The sequence below is a fragment of the Cynoglossus semilaevis genome, chromosome 11 (assembly GCF_000523025.1).
Source record: "Cynoglossus semilaevis isolate Cse_v1.0 chromosome 11, Cse_v1.0, whole genome shotgun sequence".
Taxonomy (NCBI): Eukaryota; Metazoa; Chordata; class Actinopteri; order Pleuronectiformes; family Cynoglossidae; genus Cynoglossus; species Cynoglossus semilaevis.
Window position 1 is genome coordinate 14,650,110 of NC_024317.1, and position 23,129 is coordinate 14,673,238.

Genomic DNA, 23,129 nt, shown 5'->3' on the forward strand with positions numbered 1-23,129 from the left:
CAAACACAGAGTTGTATTTAAAATTGGAATGTGCTTAAAAATGACAGAACAGACTGGCGACATATGTCTCTACAGCCTACGGGAGCTTTTGTGCTCTTTCTTTCTCTGCCGTCGCTTGAGCAGTGAGTTCCGTGGACTCATGGGAACTGTAAGACGAGGCAGAGTGCTGGAGCTTTGGCTACTGGGACCTGATGTAGTTGTGGAACCGGGAGAGAAACTGGCAGACACCAAAGCTGCAAAGAGGAGAGAGATTTGTATGAAGTCTAAAGCTTTAGCTGAGGGTTTTATTTTTTAACAAGGCAGAAGAACAGGGGAGAAGTACAGACGTGACAACACAACTTCAACAGGAAACATAACGGCGGAAAGTGAGGGGCGTGGTCTTACACTTGCAGTAGTCAGTGCTGTTGATGGTGTTGTTGTTGGAGGTGGTCCATGACTTGTTGAGGGTGGAGCTCGTGTTGCACAGTGCAGAGTTGGAGGCGTGACAGAAGTTGACGCAGGGGTCCCAGGTGTGGGCGTGGTCTGACTTTTGGACCTTCACTAGAACACACACATGTGCACATGTGCATGCACACACACACAAACACAGATACACACAGAGAGTTAACTTATTCCATCTGCACCTTTACCTAGAGAAGGCCGTGAGCTGGAGGTGGAGGAGATGTTGGTACTTTTTTCTTCTTCTTCTCTCTCACTCACCCCTTCAAATCCACCACACTTAAAATGTCAATTTTCTGAACTGACCATCACGTCAGTACTATAGTACTACTCCAACCTACTGCGCCTGAGTCTGGCTGTTTGAAGTCACTGTCATCAACACTTTTTATTGAACAAAATCCAACCAGTGAAATTGGTCCACACATCACTTTTCACGCACAATGACATTCTTTCAAACACTTAAAAACCTATTTATGTGTCGTTCATAAGGAAGGAACATCACAAATCAATTTCACCAGCAGCAAACTGTCACAGACACATGCACACACACACAGTTTTGTTTTGTGAGGACCTCACGTAGACATGATGCACACAAACTGGTTCCAAAAGTGAGGAAAGCAGCCCCGTTTCAGGGCCACAGAGCTAATGTATGTCAACTTTTGCTCATTTACGTTTATAAATACCTTAACACTAATCTGACCCTAATTCTAAATCTAGGTTTAAACAAAATCTTGAAACTAAAATTATCCTGTCACTCAATGGGAGACCTGCAAAAATGTGTCCCCACAAGAATAGGTATACCAGAAACACACACACAAAGTTCCTCTCATATTTTGTGGGTAGAAAATTTGCTGGGAAAGATGTTGAAGATGACTTTTATCTGGAGGCATTTTTCAGCAGGTACTTTTGAGGCCACTCGGCTCCATCCACTACATAATCCCTCAACACACACACACACAAACACACACACCCAGCTGGGAGTTGCCACATTCTCTCAGACAAGCGTTTTCTTCTACAAGGGTCCTCTCATCTGATCTGATTTGGGAGCTGAGCGGAGCTGATGTTGGGCAACTTTACAGCCAGATCTAAGGGATGTGAAAACAGTGTTTCTGCTTCGCCTCCTCTGGAGTGACATCAAGTATCTGCAGCGTAAAACGCAGCAGAAAGATGACAAGGAAACAAAAAGGAGGCGTAGACACTGTCACTAATGATTCCTAACGCTGTGATATAACAGCATTAGAGAAAACACCATTAGTGGTTTATCACACCTCATGAACCATTAGGCCTCCGATCATACTGTCTATTAATACAGTGGTGGGATGTTGGCCACAAGGTCAGTTTGAAGACCATTAGTCAACTTAATTATCTGGTTTACATTATTAGACACTGACACGTGCATACGTCTAGTACAATCCTTCTTATCTCATATATCTTTTATAATATATGTATACGTATAAACATATACACACACGCATATATATATATATATATATATATATATATATATATGATATGATATTGGTGGCAGCAGTGACACTGACAATATTAAGATCTGATGATAAAGTCAAGAAGAAGAAGTGAGGCTAAGGGTGTTAGCCTCACTTAGGGTTAGCGTTTGGTGAAGAATGCCTCTCAAACAAAACACTGTGTTCTTGTTTAGTGGTCACACACTGCTAACATACAGTACTACCTGGTAACGCACTGCTAATAGCTAGTTGCTAATACCTAATAGTGCACTACTAACATGCTCCTTATTCTGTATGTGCTAGCTAGTATGCTGCTAAATCATAGCTAACATTCCCAAGGCTTTGATTGTGTTTCTTTTGTCCAGCATACAATCAAACAAACATAAAACAATGTACCAGTGTGTACCAGTGTGTACCAGTGTGTACCAGTGTGTACTAGTGTGTATGAAACTTCAGGGTTTACAGTCTTCAGCTTCTTTTCTCTTTTGACCTAAAAGTGTTCCCACCTGTTTCCTGCTGTTTCCCACTCAGTCTCCTCTGCTGCGAGGGAAGTACTTCCATCTTGACCACTTCTGTGGTGCTTGCTAACAGCTGTGTTGCCTCCAGAACAGTACAATGTTCTGTGGATGTGCCATCTATGGACAGCAGGTGATCCCCAGCATGCAATGCTCCACATCTGGAGGGGAACAATAGAGACCAACATTTTTAGGACCAAAATGAAACCAAACTCAGGGTTAGAGGTGACAACATTAGATATAACATCTATGGTAAAGTAATTAATGTAACAACAGTTTGTCTGTCTGTGCATTTATAAACTTACGTCGTAACAATAATATTAGATAGATAGATAGATAGATAGATAGATAGATAGATAGATAGATAGATAGATAGATTAGATAGACTTGTGAGTTTGTGGGTTGACCTCTGACCCAGGGTCAGCTCTCATTTGGTCTCAGTATCGCAGCAAACTGATCGTAGAACAGTTCAGTGCTGTGCTGAGTCCATTTAAATTCAGGAGAGTTTCTCTGAGTGTACAACTGTGTTCTGTATAATGAATTGATTTATAAGGTCATAAAATATTAAATGATGTTTTACGGCAGTGATTCTTGGACATCATGACTAGACTACAGTAAACAAGATCATTAAAGGCCAGTTCACATCAACCAGCGAACTGACGAACAAACAAACGAAGGAAACACAGACTCTGATTGTGTACACACATATAAATTACATTCTCTACAAACAAAGTACTTTTCTCAATGTGCCCTTCACCACTAGTGTTGCACAGTTGTTCAATTAAATCACTAATTAATTACATTGCATTAATTATGTATGTGCGTGTGTGTGCGTGTTAGTACCTGTCAGCCACACTACCAGGTTTAACCCTGTCGATGACAATGACCTGCTTGTTTTGATGAGTGGTCGACGTCAGCATGATGCCCAGCGTCGCTCCAAGAGACTTAGAAACTTCCACCAACAGTGGACTGGAACCATTTGGTACTGAATCTGAACATCAACCCACAGAGAGACACAGGGACAAACAGTTAACGTCTTTCCAAATCATTTTTCTCTGCGGCTGATCCATAGACTGTGTGTGTGTGTGTGTGTGTGTGTGAGCGGTCCCTCACCCACGACAGTGACATCATACTCGATCTGAAACAGAGCTTCCTGTCCACACTGAGCCAACACACTCAGGGCATCGCTGTGGTTCATATTGTGCAGAGGGACACTGTCCACACTGAGGAGACGATCACCTGGACGAAGAGTCCCCTCTCTGGAAACACACACACACACACTTTATTTTCAAGTGTCAAAAACCATTTCTCCTTAGAATGTGCTGCTTCTACATCTACCGCTGTTTCAGGTATATAATATACAGGTATACAGTATAAACACTGCCTCGAACAAAAGTCATTTCTGTGTTTACACAGATCAACGAGAAAACAACAGAGTAAGTTGTTCTCACCGCAGTACGTGTCTAGAATGAGGTATTAGAAGAAAACGCAGCTCAAAATACAGAGTAAATTTATTCAGTACCTTGAAGAGCGGAGAACATGAATCTAACAAAGCTGAATATCAACACAAACCTGGACCAACAAGACGGAAAATCTTTCAAACTCACAGCTGACGCTGCTGCTAAAAATGACACAACCTTAAATTTGATTGACTCCACGCTGGTTTGTTTTGTAATGTGAGATGAAGCCAAGGTTGTCAAAATGTCCTTTCTTTATGACATCCTACAGAGAAGAGCCCTAAAAATACAGTACACAGATATCAAGCAATCATTCCTGGCATCCTGCAAAAGTGGAGATTTAGTGTGATCAAACTTTAACGCCCGTGTCCGTTTTCGACAGCTGATAGATGCTTTATGCATGATGCCAGAGTGTGAGTAACAGGGAGCCGTCATTGGAGCAGCCAGGAGTTGTAAAGTAAGCTGCTAATCGCCCTGGAGGTTTTTTAACAACGCCATCCCAGACTGGCAGAGTATTTAAAATTTCACAGGGCAAGAAAGAACGAAAGAAAAAAAAAAAACAACAAAAAAATGTCTGATTAAAAGTTTTAACTGACACTAAAATGGAAAAGCCTCAGGATTACAACAGTCAAGCAGGTGAGTGGTGTGAAAGTGACTCCAAGGCCAACATGAAATATGCATGCAATGCATTTTGATGAGACGGTGCCTGATGATGGATCTGCATCCTGGATGTCAAATCCTCGGGCTCCATTAAAAAGAGAATCTCGTTTTACAGCGGACTCAGGGAAGTTCTTCACCTGAGGGTCTTGGAACATTCTAGCACGTGACCACTGCTCGTGAACATGGAGACGTCTAACAGATGATCTAACAGAGGCTCTCTCTCTGGATAACTGCTGAAAGATTTCACCCTACGGTTAATGAACGGTTCCTGACAAATACTCATCTGTTCTTCTTTTTCATGAATAGTAATTTTTATAAAACTGATATATATACATACATATATATATATACACTCCTACAATAGATGTTTCTGTCCAATAAGATCCATGTTTGACTGACAAAGTAGGTCAAAGTTGTTTTTAAAAAAATATTTTAAGAACATAAACACTGACTTTGGACAGATGAACCAGGGCTTTGAAAAAGTCTAAAAATACATCAGTGATGTTTGTCATGCAGAGATTTTCTAAAAAAGTAAAAATAACTTTGGTTTCTTCTGACGGCGGCCAACATACGACTGAGGCTGCGAATGATCAGAGAAAAGGTGACGTCCTATAAAGCCACTATTCTCATCAAACAAAGGGGATAAATTACAAATCACTGCTGCTGATATTTCATTGTGTGAATATTTTGGATCCCCGTAAATGGGGGGTTGGGGGGTCACAGCAGACACAGTCAACCTGGGGAGCAGTGGAACTGTGGTTCTTTTGCCTTTTGTCTTCAGTTCAACCACTGAGTCATGAGATGATTTAACATAGAATTTTTATTCAATTTGAAAGATTCAACTAGAGTTTTTAATCAGTGGAGCATTTATTTCACTTGTTCTTGTTGCCAGTTATTTGTAAACAATTATTCCTACTCCAGTCTCTGTTGTGACAGACACATGACGACGACAGTAACTGTTTCCTGCAGCTGCCAGTGAATGGTTACAGTTTAAACTGAAGCGTTTTCCTGATAATGCAGACAAATCTTTGGAAGGGAATATGTTTCGGTTTGACTTCAGTGGAAGGGTTTGCTTTGACAGGAAATGTTGGACATTTCAGTAGAGTTCAAACATTATTACATTCTCTCACTTGATTTATAAAAGTTAAGGTCCAGTTACCTGTCTGCAGAGCCTCCAGGTCTCACGTACGTGACCACAAGGGGGCGTGCCTTATGCCAATCCTCCTGTGCCCCTCCTGTAGTAAAAACAAGCCTAGATTTAGATTTAAAATACATTCTCAAAGGGCTTTATTAGTTATTATTATAATAAAAAGATATGGAATAAATAGTTTGACAATTTGGAAAAATACTAAATCCCAAAATAGTTTTTGTTTTAATTAACCAAACAGGAGGTCGATAACAACATTATGATCTGCATTATGTTTGGAGTTAATGAAGTCAAATAAAGAAATAACCATCATCTCCCTGTTAAACACTTTTGTAATCACCTTATGAATCTGTTTTAATAATCAAACAAACGTTTCTGCGTCTTTGTTACTTTAAATATACCTCACACACATACAGTAACTGCTTCATTTTACAGATGATTACCTCTCATGACGAAACCAAAGCTGTTTCCTTCTTTGTGCAAACAGATGTCGATTGTCTTTGATAAAACCCCTGAGGTGTTGTCGCGGGCTTTTGGGAGGAAGAAAAGTGAAACAGGCTGTTGTTGGTTTTGTTAGACTTTGTAAATATAACGACAATTACACTGGGTGAAAACCTAAACCACAAATGTCAGTTGGGTTCTTGGACTTTTGTGATAGCTAATGGCTAATCGAGCTACAATGTAGCTATGTTTGAATCAAATAAAGAATTAAAAAACTCTAACACACTTAAATCAAACAAGTTTAAATAAGTTTAAATAATTCAAACTGTTACATTTTTATAAAAAAAATAGTTTTGTCCATGAATGGCTGAGCTATTTTCACTTACAAATTGACAGTGATTTTCAAAAAGACAGGCCGATGACTTTTTGGTTTCTAAGCCACACAGGGTGATGCCTTCAGGGTCTGTAGATACTTTGAATTTTACACCAATTGTGAGTCTCTCAGTTCCTGAAATGACCACAGATTGGACATCTCTGAAGTTGTGTTGGGGCCACATGTGGCCCAAGGGCCATTATTTGAATAGGCCTAGGGGACACATTTATGAAATGGTCTACAGGGCAAATGTAAAGTAGGTCAAAGGTGATGATAACAGAAATAAAAAAGCCAATCATCAGACTCTGCAGCTGTGATTAAAAATATCAAATAAAAATATTAGAAACATTTTTTTTAGTTCATTTTATTTGAGTGTCTGTTCAGAAAAATTCTGGCCCTTGGACAAATCAAGTTAGTGACCCCTGGTCTGTAGGGTCACAAACCAGTACGTTTGATGGTTTAGTAATTAACTCTAAATAACAAAGTAAACACGGTTCACATGGTCTAGGTTTAGAATAAATAAATATATAACCTGGAGTTTCTGCTCCATCTGCTGAAAACCCTTGATGACTCATTAATGATCAAAACTACTTGACTTGAAGTAATACACACCTGTAGGTGGAAGTTCGTACTCCACCTCCAGCAGAACTCTCTCTCCTACATTTTTCAGTAAACTAATGATTTCTTCGTGACGCAGTTTGGTCAGATTGATGCCGTTCACCGACTTGATGTAGTCGCCCACGTTGAGCTGGTCACTTCTGCACAGTAAACATGTTGTTGTCGGTCACTGTGTTTCAAATGGAGCAGTTTTTCATTTTTTTACAGAGATGTCCTCGCAACACCAACCTGGCCGCCAGTCCTCCTGGACGGAGGTTCGATACCCGAGGTTTCCCATCCTTGTCAGTTCCTCCTGAGATGGTGAGGCCGAGTGTGCTGCCTTCCTTCTTCACCAGCTCCACCATGGTCACCCCCCGCAGAGCTTCTAACCAAAAACACAGATATACCTAAAGACAAATACTGTACACACACACACACACACACAGACAGACATGCATACACCCAGGACCATACTGGAGACACTCTGATCTCAAGATTAAAGTGAAGCCCAGAGAAAGTCACACATATTTACTGCTCCCTGTCACTGAGTCACAGGGGAAACATCTTCTCTGCTCAAATATATTCTGTTTCTGCACTAACCACGTTTTCCACCGGGTGGCCTGTAAAGCTAACATATAAACAAAATTGACGGAAGAAAACCAGAGTTTACCCAGGAGTCAAGATTAGATGATGAATCAAACCTGGATTGGCACCATCAGATAAACACTATGTGACCATAATTTATAAACTTTTTAAAATTTTATTTCACTTTTTTCAAGCAGACTTTTCCACTTCCTGCCACCAGCACCTCATTACCTCCCTGAGCAGAGGAGGTGATGAGGAGCAGGGCACAGGCTTTGCAGATATAGATGAATAGATGAGGTAAATCCTGAATGCTTCACTGCAAAATGTTCTCGGTGCTACGAGACGTAAACACACACACACACACCGCAGCACTTTATCTGCAGGGACACACTAGCTCATTAATTAGTCCTTGTTCTGTTCCTATTTGCATAAAAGCCCAGGAGATTTTGTATTCCGTTGCAGAGGAAGAAAGAGAGTATTGAACGGAAAACAAAATGGTGCAGGAATGACCATGTTCACGATTTGTAACATTTAGATACAGTAAGTACTACAGTAATCAGAAGTATTCACTGAACACCAAAACTGTGGAAAATGTATTCATTTGTTTAATAATGTAAGCAGTGAAATGAGTTTTTTTTGCTCAGCATCACTTGTCCAAAACACCTCCAGACCATGGATGTTGATCCCTAACAAGGCTCCAGCTCCTCCTCACCTCCATACGCTGGGGTGATGTCACCTCCTGCTCCTGACATTACGTCTTTCTCCCACATCAGTCACTGAACTATTTGAATCTGCCCGGTGACACTCGCTTAATCGTGGCAGCCAAAACCGGGATTAGAATGTGATTAATTGTGCAGCCCTACTACACCTTTAACTTTATCTATTATCTTCTATCTTTCACTACATATATTTCTAATATAAATGTCTACATTGATTCATGCATTGTATGTGAATCTGTATGTGTTTTCATAAACAATGGTTATTGACGGTAAAAACACAAACCTGGAATACTGTGTCTTCTGGAGGCCATGATTTCTGGTCCGGAGATATCCTTTGTTTTTCCATACGGTCCGTCATCTGAAGGGAAATAAAGAAGAATAGAAAAGAAATGATAAGAATTTAACTGGTTTTCATGACACTTTTTAAAATATATATTATTAATGCTGCCACAGGTCCAGCAAAACAACCTTGGGAGTAAATTAGACATGACATCACGATGCATCACGACTCATGGCATTTATACACAGTGATAGGTTCCCAAACTATGGCATATGTACCACTGGTGGTACTTTAGCAAACTCTTCTGGTACTCTGAGAAGTCTGTTACCCCTTTGAATTATGGGAGTAGATTGGTAGACTAGCACATAAAGTATCATCAATACAAATAGAAGCATGCTATGTTAGTTGTGATACTACTTCAGTGTACAGTTGGCTGATAAATAGGCTAATGATCTCAAAGTACTCATATTTGGAACAAGAGAATATATTTTAATATTGTCCTGTTTTTTTCTTCTTCATATATTTCATTATATTGAATTGGGTTTGACTCTAAATGTTTGGTCACAACTGCACAAACTCTGAAGCCAAACAATGTATTTAGCCTCATATTAGCTGTTGATATAGAAGGTCATACAGTATTTCACCAGTTATAGTCTTTGGTCTAAACATCAATGAAAAACACAACCTGTCGTCACTTTTGATTTGAGATCTTTGTTTTTCCAGTGCTGGTATTTTTAGATCACACGAACGCTCCAAGAATGTTTTTTGAGTATTTTGCCACACCACGCTAACTCTGTTCGACAGCTGCTTTGACAGTCAGGCAGAGGCTGTGGCGGTAACTCTGGAGGGAGAGAAAGTGTCCTACTTTGCAACCTCCGCTCCACCACAGGGGTGGGCTATATGTTAGAAATACATGCACTTTGTTTTTTTTCCTTCCCCACACAACTTGAGAAGTGACATTAAGTTGCATGAAGACAGGAAACAGTTTCATCACAGCTGAAATGTCTCGGCTGAAGTCACAGAGTCAATGCATATCCTAATGCTTGGTGACACCCAGAGCCAAAGCAGCTTAGCATCACCACTGGAGACAAGAAATTAAGACAAATTATAATTTATTCTGAAGGGCTGCCTGGAATTCTTTTCTAAGTTACAGTCAAACTTTGTCACAAAAAAAGTCATTTTGTTGCCATATGAGATTATGTTCCCAAACCATCATTATTAGAGGTGAAATAATCACAGCTGTGGGTCGGCTGTGGGCGGAGTCTCTTCGTCCTAGGAATTTTACTGGAGAAATTTCAATTTGCAAAGCACACTAATCTGAACAATGTCCGAAGTCTGGATAACAGGAAATCATGGACCCAATTTTGTACGGTATTGTGCAAGAGGCAGGAAAGACTTTAGAGCCAAGTAGGATTTATAATAATTACAGTACGGCTTTAATGAAGTACAATTAGTACAATTGTTTTGTGGAATTAAACATTATTATTATGTAGAAAAACATAAGAAACTAGTATCTATTGCAGTGCCGTGAAAATGTGTTTAACCAACACGGGCCCCAGCACTGAGCCTTGGGGAACTCCATATGTTGTTTTTTTTGGGAGCTGTGATTCTAAATGGTTTTATTTTTACTTACAGAAATCCGTTTCTTAAATAACTTTCACTACTGGTTTGCTATTCTTCTTGCTGCGTGACAATCTAATCTCTGCAGAAGCACAGACTGATTACTTGTCTGAAATGCTTTCCTTAAATCTATAATGAAATAAAACCCCACTTGAATACTGTTTCTCATCTGGTGCTGTTGCCATATTTTCCACAAATTCTATTACTGCTACAGCGGTGGAACGGTTCCTTCTCGACCCATTTAGCAGCACCACTGTGATGTAGAGCTGATGTCTGAAAAATAACCTGCACATCTTTCTCACTGTTAATGTGTAGAAATTAATTCCACTCCTGTGGAAAGTCCAACGCTGTTGTGTCCCAGAGTTGAGCAAACTTCAGAGGTGCAGTAAAAGTAATTATTTATAAGTTACATATTGTATTGTGCTCTAAAACACATTTATTCCTCCATAACTCATGGGGCTGTGTGGCTGCCACAGACATAATGAACCAAATAGGCTGCTCACTGCACCTAATCACACGCAAATAGATGGTGTGAGAGTCGTGGAGATGGTTTATGGCTCTGGAGGTCAGCGTACGTGGATCCTTGACCAACCTGCACAGCCCTGTGTGTCACAACAGCAGTCACTGTGTGGAGCAGGATTGCTTTATTTCAACAACAAAACAAAAAAAAAAACGGAATTGTCACTCCGACGTGATGTTGTTAGGAACCTTTCTCTGCCGTCTCCTCCTCTGCAGCTGTGATGAAAAGTAAAGTCTCTCCTGGTGAATAAATTGAATGCGATTAAGTTAATGACTGCTGGCAGTGTCAGCTGACTAAAAAGGTTTAGTTATAGACGAGGCCAAAAACTTCCCACTGCAGCAGAAACACAGGGACCGTATTATGCTTACAGCATGGAGGAGTTTTCAGATAAGCTCTTATGGGACAGGTCTGACAGATGGATCACACATGCATGAGCACACACACACACACACACACAAATACACACATACAGTTCAGTGTGTGATCAAATTTGGTTTCATATTTGTAAAACTTATTTTGCTCTGTTTTAGTTTTGTTAATATAAACCTAATATAATATTAAGTGCACATACATTCCTCCAGTTTATTCCTGTTATGTGGGTTTTCAGGAGTATAGTTTAGTGTAAATGTCAGAGCCTGTCATGCTGACATTAACCTCCCCACCAGTGGTAACTGCTCTACGGCGATGAGGGACGATCGGCGGTCTGTGGAATGTCATAAATTAAATGGTCAAATTCCACCATTTCATATCTGTTACTAATGGGATAATAAACCCGGTCAACAGCTGTTTATGACTTGATTGTACTGATGTGATGTTTATCACAGATCTTCCAATGAGATTTTCTCCTACTACGACTCCTTATTAAACAGTGGGCTGGGCTTTACTGGAAGACAATGAGCAGCAATCTCCTGCATGATGATTGGACGAACTGTTTAAGACGTGGAGCTACAATATTATGACAGTGCTTCTGAAAAACACAGCAGAGTGTGTGTTTACGAGAGACTTTTAGAGACAAACTGCTGCCTGTCGTGTGCTGATCACAACATTTAGAGTCTTAATGTTTATACAGTAAAAATACTCTCAATACAACTACTTGTTTTTTGCACTTTCCTCTATAATAATTGATCATTTTTATATTTAGTTTTCCAGACCAATGTCCACTGTTCTTCTACAACATCAACATCTTCTCTCCTCCGCTCGTGCTAAATCATTTTCTCCTCATTCTGGTCTCCATCACTCTCCTACATCCTGACCTTCCCTTTGATTGATAAGCCAGCTTTCATTTCCGTCTAAGCCAAAGCAGAAAGTAAACACTGAGCTTGGTGGATATTTATATGCAAATGTTGGAGACTTGTGCTTGGACAAACTTGACATGAAAATAAATAACAAAGGGTTTTTAATATAAACATAGGCTTTTATATCACAGACGACCTGGGATTAAAGAATCAGAAGTGTGAACAGTTGTTCGTTAGCCGTGATGTTTAACAACACGTCAATGGATCAGAACTTCCTGTTTTGCCAGACAATAGAAGTTAATGAAGATAAATGGTTTACAAAGCTGTTGCTGAAGCATTAACACGTATTCACTTTCACATTCCTGAAAATCCATCCGTGTGAAATTCTACTTTAGAGCTTTGTTTTCCCTGCTGATGTGATGACCATAAATTATTTTGTGTGGAAAGACTGACACACACGTATTTTATCTGATCATTTTGGATGCACACACACACACACACACACACACACACACAAAGCTGTGCATTACATGCATCCATGTGTGTGTGTGACAGGGCTGTGTGTGTGTGAGCAGACCTGTATTGTGATGGTTTTCATCTCACTGTGTCAAATGTGTCACATCCACAGAAAAGCTGAGAGCAGAGGTTGGAGGATCGCTGAGCCAGTGCTTCTCTGTGTGACGACTGTCTAATGGTGGCAACTTGAGTCATCATAAAAACCGGAGCTTTAAATGTACACTTCACCACCGATTTCTCTTACGGGGGTGATTAACAAGAGAATAAGGGACGGACAGATTCACTGACTCTGCTCTACCTATGAATTCTCCGCAGATGAATAACTGATGGATGACATTTCAAAGGAAACACCACGATAAACATCAGTTTATAAAAAACAAAACAGAAATGGCACTACAGTAAAACTGAGGGCACAACATAAAACCAGAAAATGAGGGAAGAACAAAATAAATAACACCACCCACGGAGTATTTAATCCCATTCATGTGGTTGAATAAACATTTAAGCAGACTCACCATGATAATTAACCGGCTCTGCAGTGAAGCCCCTTGGGGGCATTCTTATGCAAATGAGAAGGTGTTAGGACTGAAGCAACTGTTTGTCTACAGTGACATCACAAAAAAAGTTTGGGTGAATAACCCAAAAATAATAACAGAAGTTTTTCTGGTTAACTTTACAGGATTATCATGATTTTGAATGACTAAAACTTTGTACAATTGATCAAAGATGACAGGTGATGATGTCACAGGCGTGCACGACGTGCACGTTACTCAGAGGTGTAGCGGTCAGATAGAGCTGTCGGGTGTGGAGGTAGTAAAGTTTGATGAGTTCATGAACCGAGGATCAATCGTCTAAGAAAGGGATGGGCAAACTAAGGCCCGGGGGCCGGATGCGGCCAGTTCATCTTTTTAATCCGGTCCACCAAACTTTTCCAAATTATATAATTTATTCATATTATATGGATTGTAATGTAACATATCGTGGGTATGCCTTTTCCCTGCATTCCCAGGTTTTCCCAATAGATGGCGTAGATAATTATAAAAGCATTTTGGCATTTTAGGCTTTATGCTTTTACTTTTACTATCTGCTCCTGACCCGGCCCCCTTGTTCAATTTCAATTGTGGCCCATGAGTCTGAAAGTTTGCCCACGCCTGGTCTAAGGAGTGCACAAAGGAGACGAAGAAAAGGGTTGGAGTCAAGGTGGAATGGAAGGAGACTAGTGTCAGGGGAGACAGTAGTGATGAAGGAGATGGAGATGGTTGGAGTACCAGTAAAGGACGGAGGAGTTCATGGGGGAGGGTGAGACGGAGGCTGAAGTTTTTTTGCAGTGACACCTGAAGGGAACTCTTCCTGGACGATGAAAAGATGATCAGATCAAACTGAACTTCAGACTCTTCAGACGCAGAGCTGCGGTGGTGTTGTTGTTGTTGAATTCCTGTGCTACTGAATGCCACGGCCTGTGATTGCACTCCTTATTTCTGAATTGTGAACATTCACATTTTTGAATGTGTAATTAAGCATTGTCTTCCTCACACACAGGAACAATAGAGGAGAAGGGAAGACACAATACCTCATCTCTGGAAACACAACCTGGGTCAGTCTATAAACATCCTTTCAACCGCCAAACACACACACACACACATTTATGTCCCACCCACACGTGGGGAGCAGCCGTGCATGAAAGAAGCAATAATTAGTGCTGTTTAATGGCTTCTCTGTTGGGCTTAATTGCAGGCTGTATGGATCTGAGGAAGTTCAGTGAACATCACTGGAGTACTTAGTGTTCCTCTGCAGCCGTCTGTCAACGCTGTTACAAACAGGGCTTATCAGTGTCAAAGGTCTTATAAATTATAACTCTGACATCATGAGCAGTCATCACATGTTGATGACAAAGTTCTGTGATGTTGAGACGAGGTCTTTGCTTAAATAAGGATTATAAAGACAGCTAAGTTTAGAAAATACTTACACAAAATGTAGGCTTTCAAGATGGAAACCAGAGGGTTGGTCTTTAATTTGGAGACATATTATAAAAATAAAATTATTTTGAAAAGATGGTTAAAAATAGCTGTAGACAAGGTTGACTTAAAAAAAGACTGAAAAAAAACACACACAAAAATCTGAAAACCCTCCGTTTTGTTTCTTTCTGTCAACCACAGCGAGCGTCTCACCTGCTGCTCAGACGTGATTCAACTAAATTTAGAACAGAACTGATGAGGTGGGGTAGATTAGTGAGTGATGGGAAAAGAAAGGCTGTTTATTTATGGATTTCTCCTCATCAGCAGATATTCCATTAGATTCCTGACTAATGCTCTTAGGGCACTCAGAGTGAGAGCGTCTGTCTTTTTCTTTAGGCCTGGAAGAACTCGTAAAACGCACAAATATTCTCTGCCTTCTAAAAATGATGTACTACTGACTACAAATGACACCTAGTGTATATAGAGAGTACTGGAGTGGAGGTGAGGGAGGGAGGGAGGGAGGGAGGAAAGGAGGGGGTCTGGGTTTAGTGCAGAGCTTTTGTATGAGTGCTGTTGAGCTGGAACGCTGTCACACTGGTGATCACAACAGAGATGTTCTCCTGCAGCAATCATGTTGGAGCCTGGGAGAGTGCACTGATGTGGCAGCGCAGAGGAAACTGCACATGTCACACTCTGCTGATCTGCATGGTCTGTCCAGTAATACTCAGTAATATTCAGTGCTGACTGATAAGGCTAAGGCAGCGTTATTGCCTGACCTTTTATTCCTGCCATTGTAGTGAAAGAGACTGAATTCCTACCAGTGGTTTTCAAATACAATCTGAAGTTTGTGTGATGAGGAGTTAAGAAAACCGACAGTTCCCTCAGCACCGACTTTACTGCTAATGATTAAAACGAACATCAAATCTTCCTCAGTTTACACAAAAACCAGAGATAAAAGGAAACGCCATCTTTTTGGAATTTGACTGCTGCTCTCCACTCAGAGCCTCTGTGGCCATAAAAGAGAACAGTAGCTCCCACTATGCTTGTTCATGCATAAAATAAGAAGTGGCTCATCTTATTAATGGCTCCTGATGCAGCTCACTAACTCTGCTGTGGTGCAGTGGATAATACAAGAACAGAGCTCACAGCCTGGTATTACAGTACTCACTACAGTAGTGCTCAGACCGTCAGGTACTGTAGTCACTGCTGAGTTCACCTGGTCAACCTCACTGCACATCACCGTTCATCTCCTCTGATAGGTCAAACTTAGTGAGCACACTAACTGTCAATATATTGAACAACAAAAGAATATGAAAAATATTAGCTGGAAAGAGTTCCTTTCTCTACAGAAACACTGTTGAAATAGCAGGTCAGAACCAATGGTTTTAGGCACATATCGCCACCTGCTGTACTACAGTGTGCAGTGTCATGGTATGACCAGTGACTTTTTGAGATAACACAGTCTACTCCTTACACATTGATGCACAATTTTGTTTTGTTGTCACAGATTTGTATCTATTTTAACCGATTCACGACGCATCATTAAATCCCTAGTGAAGTGACAGCTATTGTCTGACAGATCTGTCTGAATGTCCACTCATCCTCCAGGTGGGAGTATCATCATGTTCAAACTGTGTTAACAAATACTCAGACCCTCATATATCGCACAATGTTGTTCTCTATCTATAGTGAATATAGTGAATATGGTGAATATAGTGCTACTGCTTTGTAAAATTTAACATTTTTAGAATCCGCAGCAACACAATGTTTGAAACAAATTTAAAGACTAACTTTGTGCCACAGAATATTTTGAGCAAAAAAAAAAAAGAAGCTGAGTCAAAGTTAAAATCCTTGAATTCAGTCCCAAATCATTAAGATACTGTAAGACCCTCCATCCAGAGTAAACAAATACATTTTTGTTCTGGTTGTCTTTTATTTAATTTTCATTTTAAGATTTCTTTTCTGTTGTACTAAGGAAGTTCACATATATACGTCTATAGACTGCACATTTAACTTTTAGTCCAGCTTCAATACAACTTGATCTCATCAGATCACCATGTGCTTGTAGCTGAACAGTCAACACTCAGCCAGTTTACACTCAGTTTTAGACCAGTTTTTGCAACATTTCTACTCTAAATTCTATCAAAAGTTTCTTGACATGCGTTGTGGTTCTTTGTGTCCATACATGACCCTGTGAAGTACTGGAGACCTGTCCAAAGGATAATCACGCCCCGCCCACTGGGGGCTGTTCCTGGTTCCTGGTGTCACTGAGAAAGGATGGAGAGGTGGAAGATGATTTGAAGACATTTTTAACCAAATCAGAAATGACAGGTCTCTGGATGGTTGTTGGATAAGAATATAATCTCAGAGACGAGGGAACCATTAGAGACTCCACCTGCCACACCTGACCTCAGTGCTGATGGGTGTCAAAGTGTGTCTTTATCATGACTCATTTCACACTCGCTCACGGCCAGCCACCAGAAACAACAGGTCTACACCCAGGGACACATCAGCATGTAGACCAGCAAAGTCATTAAAACCTTTTAACATAACGAATGTCACATTTAGAGCTGGAGCAGCTTTAAACTCAACATATATTGAACAGAGTTTAAGATTATGAACAGTTAGATCACTGCAAATAAGTATATGATCAATATGAATGAATAGAGCCGTTATGACATCATCATTTACAACCTGATTCTGGCAGGTTCTACAAACCACTACACCCAGTTCTAGACAACAGGATAAAAAAACCCAGAGCCTAATCTGCCTCTCTGAGGACCTCATCCCTCTGTGGCTTCAACACTCACCAACACTGTTTGTCTCAACATCCTTCTTCAGACCGCAAAACATGACGGCAGACATAAAAGTCCTTATTAAAGACACATCCACAGAGAATAAAAAAAAATGTTACAAAAGGCTGAGAAGGGAGAAAAAAGAGAGAGAGATGTAGGCTGCAGAGCGCTGAGGGAAACACAGCCACGATCATCAGAGATGACTGGTGCTTACATTATGGCTGCTCAAGCCCGAGAGACAAAGTGAGAGACAGAGAGAGGGAGGGAGCGAGGGAGGAGGGATATAGAGCACGGAAAAGTGACTGAGAGGCAGCACACAGTGATGGGAGAGAGACCCAGGAGGAGAGAGAGGGAGTAACAGTCAGACATCAAACTGTCACGCCGCGTTTCTCTGCAAAACACTGTTTTGTTTTGACAGTTTTCTACACATTTGACTTGTTTTTATTTATATTTACACATGCTCCACAGATGGACATCTATCAGTCACATTGAATCAAGCCTGACACTAAGACTAACACTAGGTCCACACATACAGAAACAAATCTCTGTACATTCCAGGTAGTTTTAATCAACCAACACATTCAGAGTTTTCAACACTCACTGACTGAGCAGAGGAGACACCATCGAGGCAGATGAAACATGTGCAAGAGAACCTGAAAATAAATGAAAATGTTTCAATATTTTTCTACCAGACAGAACGTCTGGTGTTTGCAGATAAACTATGGGATTGTTTTCCTGTAATTGTGCTAATTTCTTAGTAATATCTGAGCTGTAATATCTGAGCTGTGATGTTCTGGGCTTGTGAAGAAAAATAGTTCTTGCCGTTTGTCATATTTCTGCCACAAATATATTTAATACGTATTTAATAAATATTTTATTCCTAACATTTCACAAACACAGGAACCCCTGCCTGTGTTTGTTTCTTGTCAGGTTCCCTCTCAGAGTTGACCAAGCATTAACACCAGAGAAAAAGATTCCAGCCAGAGGCAGAAGAAAGAAAAGCAGAAGAAACTGAAAAGTTTGTTTATCCTCCCTGCACCAGAAAAGGGTCTCAGTGAGCTGAGAACATTAGAACCTCATGCCTGCAGCTCCTGCATGAACTCCACTAACATCTGCCAGAGGAGAACGATCTTGAAGGAAACCAAAATATCTACCATTTGTTGCTTCGTTTATAGAGTCATAAAACTGCAGACGGAGAAATGTTACATTAGGTTGTCTGAAAAGACGCCTCTACACAGCCGTGTTTGTCCCGCCTCTGTAGGATAGAAAGAAAACAACAGCAATAACAACAACGCTTTGTTCGTCTGTTTGTCAAGTTACAAGTAAGGAGACTTTTAAGGGTTAAATTTAAAATGATTTTTTTTTGTTTCTGTTTGGATGATGGATAGCTGTCGTTTAGTAGAGGTGTAGGAAAATAGTGATACACTGAAGTAATGTGATATATGATTTCACAATACTGTGTCGATATTCTACAGCAGTGTATTGATTTTTTTAACTAGCCATTAACATGCAGATATTCATGGTGTTGGTTGATTTTACTTTCTTCTAGTGATTACTGTTCCAGTTGTGCTAACCTGATGTTGAGCATGTAACAACATTGTTTTTAACCCCCCCCACAATATATCGTCCAGCCTATAGTATTGCAGTATATTGCAATATATTGTATCATTAGTGGCACTTTGGCCCAGAGGCAATGTCTCTGTCATTGGTGTGGAACCCCAGGGTTCACCTCCTGGGTAAGATCCAATCCCTGTTAGGGTGGTTGGTACCTTGCAGTGGACTCACCACCTGCAGGAAGGTTCAGGGGGGTTGGTACGGTGGAGTGTGATCTGGGTGGGGGTCATGGAGAGTGCTGCCGCCACGACCCGGTAACAGATAAGCGGATGAAGATGGATGGATGGATTGTATCTTTACTCTATATCATGATATGTATCTCATCTCCAGATTCTTGTCAATAGAGTTAGGTTTTCAGCCAATCCCAGCAGCATCAGTAATACCAGTAGGTGGTGTTAGAGATGAGAGTTGTTTCTTTCTGTATGTTGTTCAGACCATGAGTGAATGTAATGCATTAAAGGCTATTATGTAACGCTGCTCTTTGATTTCTGTCTTGTTGTGTTTTCGCTTCAGGCTCGAACAGATAAAGGACCGAAGGAGAGAAAACAGAGAGAAATACTGAAGTGTGTGAAAACACTGGGGAACCCATTAAGGCTGCACACGGTGGCAGCTCCTCGCCCTCCTCTAGCGTCTGCGTCTGGTCTACACTCGTCTCTGCGGCTCTTGTCCCCGTCTCTGGTTGTGGGGTTTTCAAGTGCAAATGAAATCACACTACGAGGACTAACAAGTACTCTGAAGTGGGCCAATTATGGCCTCCTGTGGGCCACTTTAGGAAATGCATGCACAAGGAAAATCGGAAAGACACCAGCGCCACTCGGTTTAGAAAACATGTGCACACATTAAAGACGTCTAGACAAGTAGAGACACACGTGGTATGGACTGCACATTGGATCAATAGATTCCCGAGACCAGTGGTTCCCAAAGTGGGGGCGTGGAACCTCGGCACTGAATACTAAATTAATTTCCTCACTTCATTAAATAGAACTTTACAGTTTTTAATTAAGTTCATGGGAGTTTGGAAGAAATAGCTATGAATATATATCGGGGGGGCGACTGTAGCAAAAGTTTGGGAACTACTGCCCTTTACTGTAACCTATCACAAATATAATAATCCTATTAATCCTAACCTCTAATCCAGGGGTGTCCACACTTTTTTGGCTTGCGGGCTATTTACTACTTTTATTAAAAGGCTGGTCCATCATCAATTTAGTTTTATCATCAAGACTTAAACCACGTCTCATTTTGAATGTCCTCCTGTTTAACACCACTCCTGTGAAACTGAAACCTCGGTAATCGAACCACATTCACTATTTGATCTCTTGCGAACCTTAAATGTTCTGTCTGTTCTATCTGTAAATTTCTATTTTCCTCCCGCTGATCTTTCAGTGTTAAATCTTCTCCATCCATCTCTGCGTCTGCGTCTCCTCCAGCTGTGTGCTGCCCTCCATCATTTTAACAGCACTTATCACTGCAGGACACAGAAGAGGACAGATAGAGACCGGAGTCTGTCTGAGGGACACAGAGGAGACTGGAGATGAAGACCGAGGACATAAATGTGGGAGACTGAGGGAGAGTCTCTCAGAAGACAAGAGAGAAACGAAAATTGAATCCAACCATCATGAGCGACCGAGACCAGTCGCTGGATTAAAGCTGCGGTGAATCATGAAAACACTGTGAAATGGAGACGGAGATGAAACTGAAATGGAAGCGAGGAGGGGTGGGAGTGTGTCGGGGGCAAATCAGCAGGTTTCTGACACCGCAGGCTTAAAGTCGGATGAGTTTGAAATGCAAATTAATCCCAAAATTGTTTTTCACTTTCCTCAGTGGCAGCGAGGCTTTCTGCCACTCCAGCTGCTCCCCCGTCCCTCCCCCCCAACTCACTCTGGATTCAAGGCAAAAACTTTTATCCAGAAAAATGAATAAAAACAAAACAAACAAAAAAGAAAAAAAACATAGAAAAAACATCACTAAGTGTAACAACTAACAATTACAATTATCAGTTTCTCTCATTTCTGGCACATCATTAACACTAATGCACATTCAGCCCTGTAGGTGGTGCCACCTTAAATTGGTTTGCCAACAGAAAAAAAGAAAAATGAAAAAGAATAATGTCGTGAAGTGAAGACTTAAGTATTAAAAATGAAAAGCTATCAAACATAACTAATTCATGAAGTTCAAATGAGTGAAAGGACGTGCTGTAAATGGGAGACTAAAACCTGACGCCTTATTTTCCCAACACAAACCAAACCAAACTCAGGGCAGGAAGTGAGTGGACTCTGCTCATAGATCATTATAAAATCATCATGTGAGGTCTGTCTGTCTCTCCTCTCTCCTCCTCCCTCCCTCAGTGTCATCACACTCACCTGTGTCCAGTGAGTAAACCTTCTCCACCTGGTCCACGGCTCTGGTGTTGCCTTTAGGTCCTGTCTGCTTCCTAATGTTATCAAACGTGACACACTGTTGAAGCTGTGATATACGCTCTGAAGCAGCACAGACATCAATGCTGTTTAAACTCCTGCGGGCCACACAAAATGACATTGCGGGCCACATTTGGCCGACTGGGCTTGAGTTTGGTACACATTCTGTACAGCATCAAAACTGTGACTCAGAGCCTCCTTATAAAAACTCTGAGCTGCTGATTGTCCTCAGCTGCAGACAAACACAGGTGGAGGTGATGGAGGAGAAGGTTCATCAGCACAGCCCTGCACTGACTTGAACTACTGCATAAAATGTCAACGTTAATCTTAATCCAATCTTAAATCTCACCCTGACTTTGATCTTATTCTAGTTTTAATTCTAATTCCTAAAAACACCGTGAACCTCAAAAACCCTGTCATTCCCCGGGGACCTGCAAAATGTCCCTACGAGGGGACAAAGTGTCAAAGTGGAGACACAGGTGTGTCTGGGGACACACTTTGTCCATCAGACTTGTTAACGCAGTCAGTGAAACATCAACATCAGTCACAAAATAACAGTTAGCAACATTAGCTTTGGTATTTTCTACACAGCAATCAAACGTTTTACAAAACTGTCTCCACATCTACAGTTGTACAAGTAACACACACACACACACACACACACAACCTGTCAGACACAGACGTTGTCTATTAAAGCTGACTCCTGGGTGAACCCAGCCTTTTACAGAGAGTCTGAGTGGAGACACACACACACACACACACACACACACACACACACACTGTTGTGTATGACTGATGTGCAAAAACACGACCGCCAGTTGAACCTGGTGAAAGCAGGAGTGTCAGTCTTCATGTTGTATCTCCGAAAAAAACTTTGTTAACTCCCACAATGCTCTGCTGAATGGCTGGAACGCACGAACAAAACGAAACCAATTCTTCTGTCGGCGACAAATATTGCGTCCAAACCAAAGACAATATTCACACGAAGACGTCACTGGAATCAAGGGACTGGAATCAAGGGACTGGAATCAAGGGACTGGGCTCAACGTTCAGGTCAAAGCTATGCACCAAGTTACTTTTTTTCTGAAATAATATTTCATATTTCAGTTGAAATTTGAAATAATAAACCAAATAGTAAAGATCAGATCTGTTGAGTTACTTACTCATTTATACTGTGGTACATGAGTATTCCAGGGAGCACTGTGTGTACTGTAGGTGTGTAAAAAAATATTGATACACTCAAATATCGTGATACTTAATATCGTATCGGTATTCTTTTTCATTAACAATTAACATCCAAATATTCATGGTGTTGGTTGATTTTATTTTGTTTTTATTTCTTCTCTAGCGATCACCAATGTCGATCTCTCTGTTCCAGTTGTAGTAACCTGGTGTTCAGCCTGGAACAGCTCTGTGTGTTTACTATGTTGACAGTTTTCCTACAATTAAATTGTTTTAAAATAAACTCAATATAAAATCCTGCCTATAGTATTGCAATACATTGAAATATATCGTATTGTTGGCCCTGTATTGTGATATGTATCGTATCGCCACATTCTTGCCAATACACACCCCTAGTGTTCTGTGTATGATCTGAAGCTCTAACAGCAGTTAAACTTCAGATCGTTTACCTCTCTTTACTTTAAGATTAATATATACCGATATAAGACATATATGCGTTGGTCGTTTATGTTTGACGTTCTCTCTCACTGTGACACATTTATCTCCACTTCTCTTCATTTTCTCACCTCTCATTTCACCATGATTTTCCATCATCCC

General features: G+C 40.7%; 1 protein-coding gene across 3 annotated transcripts in view; it reads right to left on the minus strand.

Annotated features, from left to right (window-relative positions):
- The window catches only part of grip2b (glutamate receptor interacting protein 2b), a 90,132-nt gene that overhangs the window by 11,969 nt on the left and 55,034 nt on the right, over positions 1-23,129 (minus strand). For all 3 annotated transcript variants that reach the window (XM_025060259.1, XM_017036945.2, XM_017036944.2), the window contains exons 2-11: positions 8,682-8,756; positions 7,344-7,479; positions 7,110-7,255; positions 6,127-6,213; positions 5,696-5,771; positions 3,533-3,678; positions 3,263-3,410; positions 2,411-2,580; positions 385-540; positions 81-233 (exon numbers count right to left, since the gene is read on the minus strand). In XM_025060259.1, the coding sequence (XP_024916027.1) occupies positions 81-233; positions 385-540; positions 2,411-2,580; positions 3,263-3,410; positions 3,533-3,678; positions 5,696-5,771; positions 6,127-6,213; positions 7,110-7,255; positions 7,344-7,479; positions 8,682-8,756 (1,293 nt within the window). The remainder of the gene's footprint in view (positions 1-80; positions 234-384; positions 541-2,410; positions 2,581-3,262; positions 3,411-3,532; positions 3,679-5,695; positions 5,772-6,126; positions 6,214-7,109; positions 7,256-7,343; positions 7,480-8,681; positions 8,757-23,129) is intronic.